The following is a 19,841-nucleotide window of genomic DNA, read 5'->3' as shown; positions in this document are numbered from 1 at the left end:
GATTACGTTTTATATAATTAAAAATATTTTTTGAACAATAAATAAAAAATGGAGATGCCATTTTCAAAACTTAGTGATGGAATACTACATTTGGCAAAAAATAAATTAGAGAAATATTAAATCTCTGCTCAAAATCATCAAAAATTTCCAAACTTTAAACCTGCCGGCAACGTCAGAGGCCGGCAAGTCTCCTTTCCTTCTTCCTTCTCCACCCGTTCCTTTCTTGCTGGTGTGACCGCAAGAGTCCATCAAAGCTAACAGGGTTTTTATATAAATAAAAAAATGATAAAAGAGAGGAAGGGCTGTGGGCGGTATCTTAGCTTTACTATAATCTTCAGGCCTTAAACAAGTCTTAGGGTTGGAGGAAAGTGATTTGAGAATAACGTGCCTTTTGCGGTCGACGACGTTGTCGTCTGTGCATGAATATTATATAACGCATAGACTAAGAAAGTTACAACGAAGAGATAGATGGTGGCCTACAACGCATTCTTATCCTAACCAAGTCCCTTTCCATGCTCTTATCTACGCCTCCGGGCCTTATCCATCTGGCCCTCTCCCCATCGATCTCTCTCTCATAAAAGTGTATTCTCATAAAAAATAGTCGTGTATGAACCTATAAGAGTGATAACTGTAGTCGACCCAGGATATCCAATCCAAACAAATCCGAATAGCATGAATTTTATCCGATCTATTTTAATTTTAGGACGGATATGGGTTATGAAAAAAATATTCGAAGTCGATTTGGATCAAATAAAAATAATGATATGTCCTGCCTTCAATATGATTGGATATAATTTTAATCTATTTTTTTTTTTAGTTACAATTATTTTAGAATGTTTACATTATGAGTTTCTTATCTGATCCAACTCAATTCAATTTGTCTTATTTATCTGATCCAATCCAATCTGCATCATTTACTTTACTCAATCCGACCTAAATCAAAGAGGATACAGAATGGATATGGATATAAAATTTTTAATTACGAAATTGTTATAGACATTGAACGATCTAAATAATATCCAATCCATGACCATCCCTGGCTGCAAGCATTTTATATTGAATTTTGAAGCACTCGCCTACATGGTTCTATCCATGTATATGTCGGCCAATAAATATCTCTGATCTTAGATAGGCCAAAATTCATGGTCATAGTTTCATTTGATTTGGCTAAAATCCATAGTTGTAGTTTTATTTGACTATCAAAATAGTTTGGACATGCGGACGGAGGGGCAGTTGGAGAAAATCTAATTAAATGATGATTTGCATAAAAAATTAGACAGTGATTGGTGCCATTGAGAACTTAGATTAGTCCTTTTTTTTTTTTTTTTTGATAGAAACAGCAACTTCATTCATTCTAGAAAGCATATACAAAGAGGTCTGATTAGATCAAAATGCTCTTAGTGCATAACACAAATAGAAGGTTGCAACAGCACAATATAACAAGCAGATTAGTCTTTTAATGCTGATAGAATGGAAGAGAAGTTTCCACGTGCAGCTCATCAAGGAGGGTCCCTTCGGTGGGGAGGGTATTAATCTAAATCCCCCCATCTCTCTAGGTCCTACAACTCTAAGGAGTCAATAACATCTCTGGCTCCTTGTCAGCCATGCCTTAAAACTGTCTTTTGTGTCGCAACTAGAAAACGCTGCATCTAAAGTCGAGGTAATATAATCTTAATTCTAGGAAGGACCTTTCAAACAAACAGTTTCAATGTTAGCTCATCATTTCATATATGGAATGACACCAAACACAGAAGTCATCACCTTGCAAATGCTTGCAATGTTACCGTTACTCTATCAACCTACTCATCGAATGGTGCTGAACTACATCATTCGAATCAACAAGAAATTAATGGAATTTAGGCAGGAAAGGCCTACCGAACTATGAAAACGCAAACCATGACTCAATTGTTATTGGCAATGAAAGAATTTTGGTCTCTTTTAGACTCTTGGAGTGAATGTTGCGAAGTCCAATTATACTTCTCAATCGAGACAAGTACTTGGTGATTTAAGCAAAATAATCAATGAATGAATCCACCGAAAGTGGTTGGCCAAATTGGATCACATACTCCATTATTCACCCGTATATTGCATATTATAACATCTGATAACATAGTTTTAAATGATAAAATTGTTGCTTGAGAATAAAAAATGGGGCAGAAAAGCCAATCAATTGACAAGGACATTTTCGGCAAAGACATCGAATTGTTTGGATCTAGGTGTTGCTGCGTGGAATTTGTCATCTTGATGTCGGACCTGTGAAAGCTACCCCTTTAAATAGGGTTTCCTTGAAGGTGAAGTTTGGTATATTGACGCGATTGTGAAGAAAACTTGAGGCTTTCCGAGTGACATTGAGGGCGCTAGTGTTTGGGTGAAGGTTTGGATGATGTGATGTTGGCAGTTAAGTTCCCTATAAATAGAACTTGTGCAAACCAAACACTCTAGAGAAACCATCTACAGGACTTCCCTAGTTGATACACTGACTTGATTCAGAAGACAATGGAAAAAGTTCATGTAGGGGTTTAATCAACAACAAATTAATTAATCATATGTTTGGTTCACGATTAAAATCAAAATTGATTAGATTAAGAATTGAAATAGTCATATCCTTCAACATGTTTGATTCATAACCAAAATCATAATCTAAATAAAATTTAAATACTAAATAATAATGAGAATTAAATTTTATGGGATTGGGATATTTTTATTCTCTCTATGGAATCAGAATAAAAATAGAAATCCCTCTAAACAGACAATTATAATGAAAATCTCTTTTTTCTATTCTCATTCTACAATCCAACTCCCTTCAAGACGTCATCTTTTTTTCTTTTTAATAAATAAATTAACTAACAAGCTTTAAATTTATGAATAAAATAGACTGGGCTAACCAAAACTGCATCTTAGACCCCTGACTCAATTTTTGATCCAATATAGTACAGGACGGATTGCCTTGGGCTAATGAATAATACAATAAAAATAATAACAGTTATAATGTTTGTTGTATGATTTATTGACTCCAATATAATACTAGAGAAAATAGAAGGCATGCTTGGTTGCTTCTAGAGCCTCTACCCATACTTCTAACTTAGGTGGGTTAAGTATTAATCCAAACTGACCCTCATCCAAGATTATCAAAATTACAGCTGCCAAACATTGTCCAGTTTATAAATTGGCAAGGGAAAGTACTCATCTATGCTCCATAGAGTAGCAGGAACCAAGCCCCAGGTGGAAATGTTGTTAAGAAATTTTGACATTTGGGAAATCCCATCCTTCGAGAAGTTGACCTAAACTCACCTCCATGTAGCTGAGTAGACCAGGGTTCCATGGATCCTATGAACCGGAGTAGAGAAGTTAAAACCATGAAGAATGATAACTAATACAAAGAAAGTCTCGCCCTAGGAAATAACATGGTTAGAGCCTATAAATCCACATTTTGTGTGTGCACTCCAACAAGAAGACCACTCGAAATTTCCCCTATGCTTTATGGATCCCAAGATTTCTGCCGGATGATCTTTTGTCAAACCCCCCGATTTCCGATACCACCTATCTGTTAATTTAATTAGACTTAGGGTAAGCAAGTTGTGATTAAGTAATACCATACCTAACCAGGTTATACGTGTGACAAATTGTTAGTTTTTATATCATGGCCCATGCAGGGGACACGCTAGGTCTCAATTTACACTGTATAACCTTAATGTGAGAGCTATGATATTTTCTAGTTTGGTCTAATATGACTGGTTTAAGCAGGATCTAACTGTCCGGCAAGTTAAATCAAAGGGTTAACACCGTTGTATATTGAAAAACAAGAATAGTAAAGGACTCATCTGGTTCGCGGAAAGTGGAGGGGGAAGAGGTAATTTCTGAGAAGTAAAGAAAAAGTATCTTATTTGATTGGAGTGGAGTTTTAAAAAGAGAGAGAATGAAAAAAATTCTTTCCACAAGAAGTTACTTCTCATATTTTATGTGAAGTGGAAACCATGAAGGAGGTAGATTTTGGTACTTCTCATGGAAGAGGAAATGGTGATATTTTTTTCTTGCCCAAAATATCTGTTTAAGATCTATAGCTAAGATTTTGTAAAATATTATGGATAATTGAGATAAAATACTAAACAGTGATAATATAATATAATATTATTTATTATAATTTAATATTGATATTAATATAATATTTTTATTAATATTAATATAATATTTATATTAATATAATATTATATTTATTTAGATATTAATAAATTTATTATATTAAAATATTAATGTTATATTAACATAATATAATATATATTAATATTATATTAATAAAAAAATTATTATGATTTAATATTATATTATAAGATATTAATATTATTTTTATATTAATATAAATATAATATTATTATTTATATAAAGTTTCGAAGTAAAATATATGATCTTATATCTATTAATGGTATAATAGGTATTTTACACAGTATTCTCAGGAAATTGAATACTCAACCAAACATAAGCTACTCTTCAATAAATTATTTTTTCATGATCAACTAAACATAACAAAATTCTATTCTCAGACAATAACTTTTCAAGAAGTTAACAACTAAACATACTAAAATTCTATTTCTAAAAAATAATTTCTTGAGAAATTATTTCTAAAAATTTTTTTATGATGAACCAAACAAGTCCAAAAAATTATTTCTAAACCTAAGAATTATATAGCACACAAGGAAGCCTTTGACCAATCCCACCGTGCACCGATCAAAGGCAAGATGAAAAAGAAATAGAAACAACCCTTCTAAGTTTGGAGGCTTCAACATACACAATTGTGAAGATTTAGCCCCTCTGCGGAAAGCAGGTGACCCAGCTCTGGTAACATAATTGAGTCATGCTGATAAGAATGTTGCCACATTACATTAACTAAACATTCATACACGGTTGAATATAAATGCAATTGCTAACTTATAAATTAGAGCATATTCCCATAAATTTTCTGCAGTCACATAATCCATTTAAGTCAACAAGTTGATAAGTTTCTTCAGATTTGTTGTAAGAGCCCTTCTCAGGGAGCTTGCTTTCACAGTGGTGCATAAGTTTCCCCAGAAAGGTTGTCGCCATTGCTTTGCAATTTATTTGACCAAGACTCATGATAATGAACAGATGAATTTGACTGTAAATTAGCTGACAGGAAGCTGAAGAATCTGTCGAGTGCACAGATGCACCATTTGATAATCAGTGGTCCTTTTTAAACAGAAAGATATGATGATCTGAAGATCTTCGGAACAGTGAATCTGCTAATAAGACAAACCAGATTACTTTGAAACTGCAGTTATGAACAGAATATCCTTGTAACCTCACCAATGACTTGCTGCACAACATCAAACTGCAGATCCAAGACTTTCCATGATGTATGACAAGAGCCTTGAGACATTCAACAAAGCAATGGACCATTCTAGCAACACCTCCACCCGCCACCCCGTCAGCCTCCACCACAGCATTTATGGACTCAAAGTATGCCAAGTAACTCCTGAGTCTCTTTCCTCTCAGGCTGAATAAAGGTCCTCCTGAAAATGCTTGCATGGCTTTTGTGAATGTCATACTCTTGGCTGTTACCATCATTAGAGGCTGCAATGTTAGGGATAAAGGAATCGGGATAAGGAGCAGAGGGAGGAGCTCCAACAGATTTTTGTGCTTGGCGTGACAATCTGGATGCCAAATTACTTGATGCAGAGGCCTTTGTACCCCTTCCCTTGCGCTTTGTGCTAAGGAATCCACAAGCAAGAGCTTCTAGTGCTTTCGTAGTAGGTGGCCGGTTTCTAGTGCTCTGCCTTCGGGAGTTCAGAGTAGGATCCTGCTTGCTAGATTTGCTGTTAATCTCCAGTGAAGAATCATCATCCTGCTGCTTTTCTTCTAGTGGCAATGAAGATTCCTTTGGATTCAAATTCCCCTGGCCACATGTAACCTCTGCTCGGCAGGGCTCAGTTTCAAAATATGGAGGGAAATGAGGGAGGTTGAGGTCGATGAAAGTTCGTGGTTGAGGATCTTCCTGAAAGAGGCCTGCCATGCTAACAGCACCAGAACCAGCACGGTTTCTGCTGAAAAAGTGCTCGCTGCTATCCTCTGGGCCAGCAGGGATCTTCCCCTGACGTATGCCAGTGTCCACTTGGATCGTCTCACCTGCATCGTGTGATTTCAGTTTACAATGATCCTCCTCCTTTGACCCATGACTTTTTGGAAAACTGTCAAGGCCAAAACCAGTTTCTACACAGTCACAGGAAGGTAACTTCTGCCGCTTTGAAGCAGGAGCTATATAGTTTCTTTGGCCAGATTTTACCCTGCGATTGTACTGACACTTGATATCCCTCACTGGATTCTTATCACTGAATGGAACATGGTACTGTTCCTTGATATCATGTCCATCTGCTGAAATCCTTTCCGCTGAGACAGTAAGCAAACAATCAGATAGGTCAGACAGCATACCCCTTTGAAAGTTGCCCCTTCCATTCCCCTGATTCTTGTCATTAGATATGCCTCTATTGGAACCCCCATGATCATTAGATGATGTATCAGATGAATCTGGCTGCTCCATTGAGCTATCACTATATGTTTCTCCTGTCTGACTGATAGGACCGTAGCTACAAACAGCATCAACAGGTAAGCTTCGCAGTTCTCTCACATTGGATTGCATCTCACCTTCAATAAAACTGGTATCCACGACAGTGAACTTCATGAGTTCTGCATTGATACCTGGAACTCTTGGACACAGATAGCGTTGATGCTGATGATCAAACAGACAATTTTGGTCCGATTTGGTTCTTACATCCCATGGAAATTTGCCTTCAGTGGTGTTACTTCCTTTAGCTCCTTCGGCCTCAAGCTCAAGAAGCCTTGGTTCTGCTACAACTTTATTCAAGACATCAGTGACAGAATCAAAATAGTGGTTTCCCTTCACAAGTTTTCTCCTGGAGAACTTGTTGATACCAGGGACAAGAAATACCAAAGCATTTTTGGAACCAACAGAACTATGACCCTTGGGCTGCTCAGAATGCCACCCGCTTGCAAGTAAACGGGGCCAAACAGCTTCCCAGAAGATCTCATTGGACCTTGCTTTGCTTAGCCTGAAACCTCCTGTTAGAAACTTGATGATGTCTTCATTTGTAAGAGAGGAAAAAGCTTTGCCAATTGGTAGGATAGGGTTAACTGGATTTGCTCTAACTGGATCTGATACAAATCCAGTCAGGTCATGCTTTCCCTTACCAATTCCTATAGCTTCTACTAGAACCTCCATACCAACCAAGGCCTTCAAATTTAAGACAAATTCCTCCAAAGAAACCCTTCCCTCACTGAAGGTCTTGATAACCTGCCATAGAAAATACAGTAATTGAACAGGAGGGACATTGTTACAATAAAAAAGAAAAATAATTCAATCATATACATCAGCTCAGGATAGCTACACAAATAGCAAACCTTAACTCATCACTGAATATCGGATTTTTGGAAGTTGGAACCAAACCCAACTTGCCCAAATCTAAGGCAGCTTTTATCTATAGTCTAACCTCTGACTGCTGGTTAAAGCAACTTAAGGGAAGAGAAGGGTTTACCATGTTACTTGGAAGAGCATTTAGCAGGAAGGAATCCTACTTCGTGGGTTATGCAGTTTGAAGTAACAAGTAAAGGCAAGGAAGATGCTACTCATTGCATGAAAAATCAAGAGTAAAGTCCAACAAGATGCAGTGCAGAAGCTTTCACAGCAGACGCCAAATAAAAAACTGGAAACTCATCCTAAATAGAAGCAAGAATTGAGTTCTGCTGAAAAAGGAAAGCTCATACTGCATTCTACTTAACTAATCACGCATATAAATGACTCAACAGGCTTTTCAGTTGCACAGATCAAGGTTTTGCATCTCAATACAATGTCTCATACAGGTTCTTACCAATAAAGAAACCAAGATAAAAGAATCCATTTCACTAGGTATTCCAGAACACCAGCATCCAGTGACCAGTCCATGTGTTTCACTAAAACCTCCTGAGCTACAAATACATCCCATAGTCTCAAGAGATAAAGCACGCTCAAATGGGGATCTTAGGAGACTTCTTCCTGATGATGCTTCTAGAAATCATGATAAATTTGTAGAGTTCATATCATTGACTATGGAGTAGGAAGAGTAGGAAAGAGATGTGCATCTATTTTGTCTCTTTTTGCTGCTATATATGGGAAAGAGTGAAGAATGATTCTTTTTATTCTTTTTTTTTTTTGATGTAAAGATGGTACCTCATTTATTTTAAATGTTCTTTTGTTCTTTTCTTTTATCTATCATACACATAGCGATAAATAAAGAAACAATGGAACTAGTCATGTTGAAAAAGCAAAAAAAAAAAAAAGAGAGAGGCATTTCTTCTCTTTCTATGTTATTATCAGTTATCAGCTAAAGTACCTTAAATTTGGCAACACAAGTTTTTTTGTTGTACACTTTAACTTTGCAAAGTAATCAGAAACCAAATATATTGAACCAAAGTAAGCAAGCTTCTAGTTACAAACTTCAACATATGAGCGTAACTTTGTAGTTTGTAAGGAATGCCAGTGTGCCAATTAAACAAATTTTAATTTGACATCTTGCATAAAAATGAAACAAATTCCAGATTTATAAAAGAAACTCAGATCTGCATTAAATTTCAGACCTTACCTACTAGTCAACCTGATATTTGGGATGAGGTCTACAATATTTCACCTGGTTAACGTGTTAGAACATGCAACAAGGTAGCTACTAGCTAGTAATGTCGAACATTATTCCCTTAATTAAAGGTTTGAGACCCAGATGAGTTCTATTTTGGCAGCAATGAAATTAAACATATCCTCCAATCAGGTACCATCCAAAAACATATATGCTGCTGATCCTAGCGACAAAATTCTCCAAATTATTGGAAAGATGATCCAGTTATTTTCAAAACAGGAAGAAAGGTAATTTTACCAAGTAATGGCTATTTTCGCAGATAATTTTATATGTGAATACTTGATAATCATTTTTTGGGTTTGTGGAAGTCCACATGTTTAATCTTCAATATTTCCATCTCCTGAATATTTTCTCAGTTACAAAATCTTACCCCTGGTAAAACATCTATGAATCTGAAAGTTGTGACTGAAACCATATATTGGACTGCATATGACTCAAAGTTGATGTCCCTAGCAACTATGAAAAAACATACCATAGCCAGCCAAGAAGTATATAGTTGCAAAGGTCCCATTTACTGTTGATTCTAATAATTTGTTTTCAAAGATTTGATCTGTTTTCACACCTTCTTTAAACTAATATGAAACAGTATAAATGTTCCTTTAGTCTGTTACTCATTTACTTACCTGAAACTACTGTAAGGCATTTAGTTGTTTCACCACACCGACCTAGAAACTGTTACTTTTCAGTTATGCATGTTGTGAAAGCATGCATTCCAGCCTTAAAAGGAATATGTTAAAACAAAAGGTGCATGTGTTTGTATAATCAACAAAAAATAAATAAGTAAACTGAATTTCAAGCAAAAATGAATATCAAATATCAGGCCTTTTTATTGCTAACAAAGAAATAAACTAGGCTCAAATTTTTAACACTTGTCAAAAGTATCTGAAAATTTAACAAGTAGTAGTTTAACAAACAGCGATGCATGTTAAGCAATTAAATACCTCCAGCAGATTATGTTGAACTTCCTCAGATATGACCTGCAGCAAACGTGATAATAGTTCTTGTTGTCTCCAGCCTGTAAAAATTCGTTGTCCATATATATACCGCCTGCTTCTCATCTTTCGGCATTCTGACCATCTGCGGTATGCGTTGGACCTATAAAATTTTCCATAATAGAATGATAATATCTCACCCATACTTTTGCTCTCCATAAATTTCCCCACCTGAACAAGATTTTTCCCGAAAATGTAGAGACCAAGGAGAAAACTCTGTACTTCAGCATCATTCCAAGAGATAATTGGTAAATCAGGCACTGGATTGCAACCTTCGTCCAACCAGAGTAAACAAAAATCCATCTGATCATATGGGTTCGTGTCTTCCTGGCTAGTGGATCTAAAAAGTTCTTTACCATGTTCTAAGAAGTCATCTGGATGTTCAGGTTTTGTACCTTGAGGAAATGTATTGTAATTGTTTGAACTGTCAGGTGGAAAACCACTTGTTATACTGCATTTGGGATTAATTCCACCATCGACTTTATATATTAAGTTCACTGACCCAGATCTTTTACTACAACTTGTGGTGGCAGAACAATCTTGCTGCTCGTGTCTGATATTACCACCTCCATAATATACCCACATAATTGGGATGGCTAAAGTGTTTTGAGTGGAATAGTCTATAGACTCTAAACCAAGTATGTCATCACCTTTTATTGGTCTATCTCGCAGCTGATCATGTTCAAATTCTGTGATTAGGGATGGAATTTGAACCTGATATTGATCTCCTAAACGAGGAAGAACTAGTGGATCTCCATAGGCATTATTTTTATGAGGGGAGGCTGTATAAGTTATTTGATCATCACATACCTCTGCAGTACACTCTTTATTGCAATTTAGTAACTCTTCATTGTGAATAAGTTTAACAGAGTCCATCATCCAAAATGTTAGTCAGGAAGCATAGGAACTCCTCAGACTTTGGCAAATTTGGAAGCTGTTTTACAATGACACATCAAATGAAATGAGTAACTATCAAGCGAAACCAACAATTTTGCTCCAAAAACCATAATCTGCAAAAAAAAAAAAAAAAGTCTGAATACCATGGAATAAAATTTGGAAGCACTGATTTAAAATCAAATGGTGATGCCACTAAATCAACCAAAATAATGGTCATTACACTACTATGATAAACTAACAATACAAGCTCATAGGATGCATTGAAACTTTACCTAACAAAATTAAGCTGCTGGAGTCATTCACCTTCTTCAATGAGTAGATGCTTCTGCTATAAGTAATCTTGCCTAATATTCCATTTAGGAGAAATAATATTTAATATAAGCCTGGTCCATTTTCATGAATAAACATATGATATAGAGACATGCTTATAGGAAAATAGCCAAAGGCCTTCAATATTCAGTTCACCTTGATGATCTTAGGAATTCTCAAATGATAGCACAAACAGATTGACAACTTTAATATCTGGATGTGACAACATAAAATACAAAAGCAACCCAACAAGCAAGGTTCGCCATCTTAGAACCGGACGGTATGCCGATACCATCCTATTATAGAGTCGGTATGCTTGGTATACCCAGTTCGGCATACAGAGTATACTTGTTCGGTATTGGTATGATATGGTACGGTATGCACTGGTACTAATCAGTATGGCAAAACCTTGCCCACAAGATAATGAGCAGAGGAAGACGAAAGTCTCAAGAGATAGTTTTGTTGAAAAGAAATAGGAGTAGGGTTTCATTATCAGTCATAAGATTGACTGTTTTAACCTAAAGAAAGTTGATATTGACCCTAAACCGATAAAAAAGCAGACAATTTTCTCGGATGGAAGTCAATCACCGGAAAAAAAAAGAGGCTCAAATTATGAAATTAGATTTACCAATTCTAATGTATTATGTAAGAAAAATGTTGTATGAACAATAGGTAATATGAACAAATTAGAAAGCAGGATAGCCAATAGTATGTTGAGATAAACATAGAACAACTAGATTTATTCTTATAATTGCATAATGCATTACTTCGAGAATGGTATTATATGCCTGGTTTAATTGTTCCTACAACAGAAAATACATGTTTGTGTCCAACAACTAAAAACCAACAATTTTTTAAAGTGTATACATTGTCCTGCAAGAGAACTTGGAAATCAACTCCTTTGATATCTTAAGAAAGTAGGATATTCCCACAAGTTTCCATGACACAGTTTTGTATCACTCTCTCTTGCTTACTCACTTCATGGTGATGAAAACAAGTCATTGACTAAATCATCGACAAAATAGATCCTAAAAAACTAAAATAATGAGCATTTAAGCATCCAAGCAAAAGATAGTGTCTTAAAATGTGAGGCTGCATATGGATATGCAGTCCCCTAACCAGATTGCATTGTCTATATGCAGTTACTATATGTGGTCATCCCATATATAGGCTAAAAAACAGTCCACTTGGCACTATGAAGCCATATATGTGGCTCAATTAGCATAGTATGACTGCTCATGTTTCCTACTTAGCATTGTGGGGCCAAGTTTACGGCTATATGGGCCTACGTGGATGGAGCATGTTCCAACTGATTACTATATTTGGTATATTTTATTTATTTTATATAATTTAAAACTTCTAATCTAACCCTATAGGCACCCGCATATGCAGCCCACATACTTCATACAGTACGTGGTCCCTTAACCGTCCACATACCATGGTCGTCTTTTAAAACACTAGCAAAAGAACAATGAAAAAGATGATTTACAATCTTAGAAGACCTACATGTACCAAGTTGCATGTAAACTCTTTGTACTTTATGATCATAATGGGCATTTTATGGGCCAATGAAACCCTACAAGTATATCTCAAGGAGAGGAATAGCAACACAAACAATATAGAACATGATGACTGGCAATAATCAATCATTGTAAAGAGACAACCAATATCTATAAGCACAAAACAGTCACGGACCCAAATCTGAAGCTGCCTTGATAGCCAACAAGATGACCCTAAAGGTAACAAACCAAACAACACATTCCCAAAACTAGAATTAGATATAAAACCATGTTCCACACTATAGCTGAAACATCCCTTAAACTGGACATCTTTAATGCGTACCCCTCTAAATACCCTAACTCAAACATCTAACCAATCACCAAACCTACCTACACAACAAACCAGCAGGCACTTAATATACTTTTAAGCATTATTTGTCTATTACACCACAACAACCCCCACTAGAATTGACCTAGAATGAATAAATTTGTTTCCTTTAAGCATCTCACGTCAAGGGCTGAAATATCGGTAGAACTACCCATACCGTTCCTTTGGTAGTATTGCATGGTTCAGTGCAGCATGGTACCATCCTGACATATGGTATGCATCTTGGTCCCAGCACAGCAAAAGAGAAGTGAAATAACATATATCACTAAGGTACTGATGCAGATGCCTTACCAGTACAATCCAGTACATATTGACACTTAAATCCCTGTCCTGTTATACCACATAACTGATTTGGAACAAAACTAAAGTTCAAAATGAGATCCTATCATATCTACACTTTAAAGGAGATTGAGCATATACCACTCCAACAAAGATTTGCATTATCATAACTCCCTCCTTCCAAGTATCACCAGAACTATTGAAATTTGATATATCTTTATTTTCACCTGGTTTGGATTTAGCTGTCTAAATCATATGCTCCATTATTTTTTACTACATTCATATCCTTTGCCTAAGAAATCTCTTGTCATGTATTCCATCTAAAGGAATCAAGGATCAACATAACAAATCTTCTTGTAAGCTGATATTCAACTTAGATTTGTTCCTACAAGAATTAGAATTAAAGCATAAGACTTAAAGATATCCATGTTACTATCATTGAACCTTCTAACCAATGGAGGTGACTCTGATAGACCTGTACTTGTGTCACTACCATGGTAAACTAAAAGGAATTGGCAGTCACATATGAACTAGAAAGATGCAGAACTTGTCCATATTTCTGTCAATTTCATCTTGACTGAAACTAAACAAACTCAAGTAGTTAATAAGGGAAAATATAGAAACATATTTACATGCCAAGAAGTTAAAACCATCAAATCCAAACAAAGAATTACATACAGAATACAGATGGTAGTAGCACATGAAATTGCAGCACTGTAATTGCCCTGCAATGCATATTCTTGCAACTGAAGAGTGCATCATAGGCTAGATCGGCATTGAATTAATTAAACAAGACTGACTGTGTCCTACAAAAAAGTTATTCATGTGTCAGAAAATAAATGGAAATAGGAAGGCAATCTCTACCACCGACCTTTTGGCTAAGTTGTAGTCCAGAAATCTAACTGGCAACAAACTTGTTCACATTAACAGGGATTCTGTCCATATAACAATATTGTAAGAGTTATGCTCAAAACTTTCATATCTTCAAGTCACCCTGACTGGACTTCCCATTGCTGCTGTTGTGTACCTTAGAGACAACTCCAGCCTAGCACCTCTGTTAGTCTACTACTAACATAAGCATCAGCTTCTAAAGTCTTAGTTTCTGACTTTCTTGCTATTAAAAAATATGTTGCATCTACAAGTATCATAAGCTCAATATATCTCAACATATCACCTCTGCCATGATGAAAAAAAAGCTTATTCCATATGAGGGCCTCAAGTACGATGTAGCAACTACATATAGTAATAAACACACTTGCCTATGAGTTGGAAATCTGTTCCGTGATTCCATAATCACAAAAATTTACTCTAAACTATAGATGAAAAGCAATATTTATGCACTATGGTAGATCCGCAATTAGATCCTATGCAACATGAAACATTGAAAATTGAGATTAAAGCTAATATATTGATGATCCACAGTCAAGAATTTGGTGCTACAAACAGCTATATACGACTTTCCTGAAGATGGTTCAGCTACTCAGTGCTTACATATTAAAAACCTCATTAATGCTTCAAATGATAAGGAATGGTTCTCACAGAACTAATAGGTTTTTAAGATATCAAGTACCTTCTTTTTCTAAAATAGATAATCAAGAAAATAATGTTCCATACATTTGATCAAATACAAGGATTACCATCAACTGCTGGGTAGATCATAATCCCTCATGATAGAAAGTTTAACATCCACTAGAGGTGTGATGGTAAGCATTGAAAGTGGTGGCAACACGACAATGGGAATATAAAGATCACACTCTAAAGATGATATTATGTGAAGTATGAACAAAGCTATCTCAGATAGGATTGGGACTGTTTGACTTATTGCTTATAGTACAAACATGAATGAGAGCCACTCAAATATTTCAAGATTAAAATTGTTGCTAACAATTATCTCCCAAGGTTAAAGAACAGTCATGCACGTGATCTTAGAGACCAAAAAAAATAAAAATAACAAATTAAATTAAAAAGTTAAGGTAAGTTAAAACAACATAATAAGATCTACTATTCAAATGTTTAAAAAAATCTTATAAATCATCATTAATCCAAATTATTGAAAAAGGCTACAGATCACAAGGATCCAGAAAATGTACTTGTTATAAACATGAAATTAACTCTGATCTATGAAAAAAATGAACTTCTGAATTCGGGATCTGAAAACTAGAAAAGTAGAAACGGCATAATAGGAGAATTAGAATTTTAATGAAACCAAAATCAGGTATTTGACCTTTATTATAAACCCTATATATCATAGGTAAAATAGTCACCGGCAATATTATGAAGATTGGTCTAACAGACTTGAAAGTGATCACCAGGCTGAATGAAAATCCAAGTATTACCCAAACTGGAAAAGAAAAGGCAATCAGATTAGATCCATATTCAAACACAAAGCAGTTGTTTATGAAGATTAACATTAACCAAAGAGAGACGCTACTAATCACAAAGAATCCAGAGAAAAACCCGTCCATTCCCATTAGAAATCACTTATATAAACAATAAACTAGCTCCCTTTGATGATAAAATGACCATAAGTTGAGGGCCTCTCAATTAGCAAAGCAAAACAACTCAAGTCAGGGCACAAGAATTCTCATAAATTCATATCATTGCAAACAATCCTTGATGATCACCAGAATACCTATACGACGAACAAAGATACATATCCACCAAACTGTAGCCATCAAGTACAACGCACCAATAAAACGAGGCAAGAAATCAAAAAACCAGCAATCGATTCACCCAATAGAATCACAACAGAAAGGAAAAAAAAAATTCAATCCACATGAACACATGAAACATCATAGAATCTACATTCGATACAAACAACACTAAAGATCCTTGATAAGATCTACTAAATCTAACACATAACCACAAAGTAAACTGTGACAGAAACACTTGTAGAGAACTAACAGCATATAGATGACAAGATATTCGATTGCTAAAAGAGCAAAAACAGAGATGGAGGAGAGAGAGAATACCTACGTGAATGGGTATCAATCTTCGATCGTTACGCCAAGAGTGAAATCGATGGCTGTAACTTTTCAGACGAGAGAGAGACGAACTCCAGCATACCTTTTAACGAAAACTACAAGAAAATAAAAAAATGGTACATACTAGCGAAGGCAAAAGGCCAAGCTCTTGTATATATGCACACATTTATATATTTTGTAATATTGAATTTATAAAAAAATTAAAAAAATCATATCTAGAGAGAGAATGAGAGGGAGTTTTTTTTTTTACCTCTGTTTATATAGAGATGGTTTCTCTCCTTCGTGGCTTCAAAGGTTGGGAATTCTTGGGAGCGATCAGAAGGACATCAGACAAAGAGAACGAGAGAAGAAAAGTAGAAAATTTTAAAAAATAAAATAAAGACAAAAACTGAAGAAAGAAGGGGGAAAAAAAGAAAAGTCATTAAAAAGAACATTAATAATATTATAATACGAGTGTTTTAGAGAGGGAGGGGGGAGGAGGCCTTTTAAGGGGGGAGATGGCATGAATGACGGTACGGAAGGGATCCACTATAAGGCCGCTTACAAATAGAACGTTAATGATCGCACCACAATGTGACACGTCATCCTGCAAATTGATCACATTTGTTATGGTTATGCGTGTCAAACGATGGGAAACGATTGAATCGACTCGTTGCATGAGTTCTCTCTGATATCATCAAAAATAAGGCAGAACTATAAAGTAAATTACTGAAATGCCATTTATCTAACAGGACAAAGCCTGTGAGGCCGATACATGGAGGAAGTGTCGTGGAGAAGTCGGCGCATGCGATGAGACGGAGACTAGGAAACTCGTTTGACGTTGACCACCAGGTCTCGGTCAAAATTAGTGACTGGTGGTTCGATCCGAACCGTTGGATCGATGTTGACCGGTGATGCCCAAATTCTGGTGGGAAAAGACGGTACACCAGATTCGGTGTATAAACCCGCCGTTGTAAAGCCGGCACGTTGTTTTTTAGCCATTGGATGGATTTTGAAATCAATGGGCAGTTGAGAGCTATAATCCAAGGTGACCACGCAACAAGCTGCAAAATTTGGCATGATAAGGGTGTGAAATATCTATACATGTGCTTTCGGTTTATAGCCTCCATACACGGTTGTCATAATTTATTTTTATTCTGTTTTATCATTTTTACCGTCAAAATGTCCTCACTTAACTAAAAAAATATCTCAAAATATTGACCATAATTGTTCATCTTCCTACAGTAAGATATTTTATATTTCTAATAAATTTTTTATATTAAATTATTTTATATATATGTTAAATAATTCTTAGCTATACTTAAAGGTGTGTAAACAAATCGATCAAACTTTAAAATTGAACCAAACCGCTAATTTTGATTTGGTCTTACATGGATTTCAAAATTTTAGAAATCAAAATAATGAGCTTAATTTTAATTTAAAATTTTAATAATCTGATTTAAATTAAATTGAATCGAAAATATTATATATATATATACATATATATTGAATTAGAACCAATCCCTCTATATTTTGCCCATTTTGTATATTGTCTATGTTTGCCAACATTTTATATTGATAAGTACTAGAAATTCATGTATTTAATAAATTATTTATTATATGTTCACATGAAGCATTGTTTCCTACTTATTATCTTGATGAATATTAGAAACTCATTTACTGTCTTGACTATTGATGAATGTTAGAAATCCTATTTAATAAAAATTTAATATCCCACAATCTGATAAATCGAATCAAATTTTTTAGTTCAATTTTTTATATAATCGATTCGATTTCAATTTTAAAAAATCAATTAAAATTAGTTAGATTTGAAATTGATTCCAAAACAATCTGAATCAAACCATACACACCCCTAACTATACTCTCCATTTTTAGTGTAAGAAAATCTTGAGCAAATCTTATTTAAGAATCTATCGAATCTTTCATGTTTATCAAATAATTTTAGTTTGATATGAATAAATTTAAACAAATTCAAAACCTTACTATTTTTGCACTTTAATAATAATATAGTTTTTACATAAATTTGGCCTTGGTGCGCTATATCATCTGATCTTTTTAGATCCTATCATGATGAGAGACTCATGGAATATTTTTTAAATTTTTATATTACTATTTTTTATATTATTATCTATTTCATAACATGAATTATCCTTCCTCCCTTGCTAATAAAATTAATATTATTTAAATAAAAATGATGTTACCACCTCATAAAATTATTATTATTTTTTGGTAGGGTCCTAATAAAATTAAATGATAGCTAAAATTTATAAGTACGAGAAAGGGGAGAAAGATTAGAAAGGGGAGAAAGATTAGAAAGTGAAATATTTCCATAAAAAATGATGATTGCGTATTGAATTACTCTAACCACTAAAAATTTAAAATATAAAGGTTAGTAGATCTCGAATGGTCTAATTGGTTGGTGACGCGAGAAGGATAAATGAGTCAAATGATCAAAAGAAAAAGCAAGAGGAAATAAAACCAATGTCCTGTCGTTTGGCTAGTTTTTATTAACCGAATGCTGGTTAATGGAGGCTTAAGACTCGACTTTGTCTTCCTCACTTGCTCTCTTCTCCACGTCACCTTCTCCTCGCTTAGGACTTGGCCACTGGGACAATGACAGAGGGACATGAGTTGAAACTCCATTAAGTGTAAAGACTAGGATAAAAATATCTAACAAATATAAGATTAGTGACATTGAGAAAGTATAAGCAGAATATTTTGCCACCATCTAGTTAATTTGATGGATGTATAGACAATGAATTACAAGATTCCAATGATTAAAATATAAATATACAAAAGAACAAGATCAATATATAAATATGAAAGAAGTTATGGATTGATCTATAAAAATCTAATCTATTTTTGCTACCATTGATTTAAGAGAAATTGATAGTTCTGAACAAAAAATAAATAATTTTTTCATTTGAAAAGTCAACAAATAATATTTAGGATATATCTTTTTTTCTTAATTATTAGGGTTATTGTCCGGTTATACATCCAATGGTTTGGGACTTAAGATGGGCTAACCAGGGATAGACCTAACCATTGGTTTTTTTCATACAAAATAACTTTTTTAGGTCTCAAATCCATGCCATTGCACTTATTAATCCAAGTCTTTATCAATGCGTTGAGCAGTAAGCTTGTAAACCTTCTGTTTAGGGATGGCAAAATGTTTTGCAATCAAGATGCCTCACCAAATTCCATCCTATTTAGATTAGCTTTGGGCCGGGGATATTTTAGTCCATATCAAATTGGTGTCAAACATTCTAACTTGAACTTTAAATAAGTCGGATATAGTTTATAGCTTGGATCCAATCAGTGTCATACAACGTATAGGTTCATTTGGATCAAAACAATATAAATTGGGTTGTGTCATCCGTCTTGGATAAAAATTTTCTTCGTCAACATATTTTAGTAGCAATTGTTTAAATTCTCATGGATAAAGGCTAGCAAGGATTGGCTTTCGCACATCTAGTTAGATCCATTAGGGATCGAATCTTGAAAAATGGATTAGATTAGGATCAAATGGATGGCTAGAATCAAGGAGATGCACCCACGGGTGGGTATGAGCCTAGAAGTTTTGTCCTAACATGGGATCGACATATTTCAAAGTTTTGACTAATTGCTATCCTCACTTGACCAATAAGCACCATGGGATGGTTTATACCATCCCATGTTTGTATTTCAATTGCGCAAGGTTTTAGCCAAATGCAAATATTTCCTAACCATATCCTACGTCAAAAACCATGAAGATAATATGAAGTAAAATATTTCTTGGCCTTCGTAAGTTTTTGCATAAG

General features: G+C 34.8%; 1 protein-coding gene across 21 annotated transcripts; it reads right to left on the bottom strand.

Annotated features, from left to right (window-relative positions):
* Nucleotides 1–4,915: 4,915 nt before the first annotated feature.
* LOC105032142 (uncharacterized) lies at nt 4,916–16,478 on the bottom strand. Of its 21 annotated transcripts, none has more exons than XM_029260920.2 (6): nt 16,292–16,478; nt 16,030–16,136; nt 15,322–15,398; nt 10,855–10,926; nt 9,635–10,695; nt 4,916–7,321 (listed from the first exon to the last, which is right to left on the bottom strand). In XM_029260920.2, the coding sequence occupies exons 5-6, from the start codon at nt 10,562–10,564 to the stop codon at nt 5,468–5,470; spliced, it is 2,784 nt and encodes a 927-aa protein (XP_029116753.1). In that variant the 5' UTR covers nt 10,565–10,695; nt 10,855–10,926; nt 15,322–15,398; nt 16,030–16,136; nt 16,292–16,478; the 3' UTR covers nt 4,916–5,467. The 21 variants fall into 21 exon arrangements, with proteins under 21 accessions (XP_029116753.1, XP_073106227.1, XP_029116752.1 ...); XM_073250126.1 differs by having other exon boundaries at nt 15,282–15,398; nt 16,034–16,136; XM_029260919.2 differs by having other exon boundaries at nt 16,034–16,136.
* Between the last annotated feature and the right edge of the window lie 3,363 nt (nt 16,479–19,841).

The sequence above is a fragment of the Elaeis guineensis genome, chromosome 1 (assembly GCF_000442705.2).
Source record: "Elaeis guineensis isolate ETL-2024a chromosome 1, EG11, whole genome shotgun sequence".
Lineage (NCBI taxonomy): Eukaryota > Viridiplantae > Streptophyta > Magnoliopsida > Arecales > Arecaceae > Elaeis > Elaeis guineensis.
This window is presented reverse-complemented; position numbering and strand designations above follow the sequence as displayed.

Coding starts and splice junctions, on each gene's coding strand:
- LOC105032142 (XM_029260920.2), bottom strand. CDS start 10,564: ATGATGGACTCTGTTAAACTTATTCACAATGAAGAGTTACTAAATTGC. Junction 7,322..9,634: donor TTCAACATAATCTGCTGGAG/GTATTTAATTGC, acceptor TTTCTATGGCAG/GTTATCAAGACCTTCAGTGA.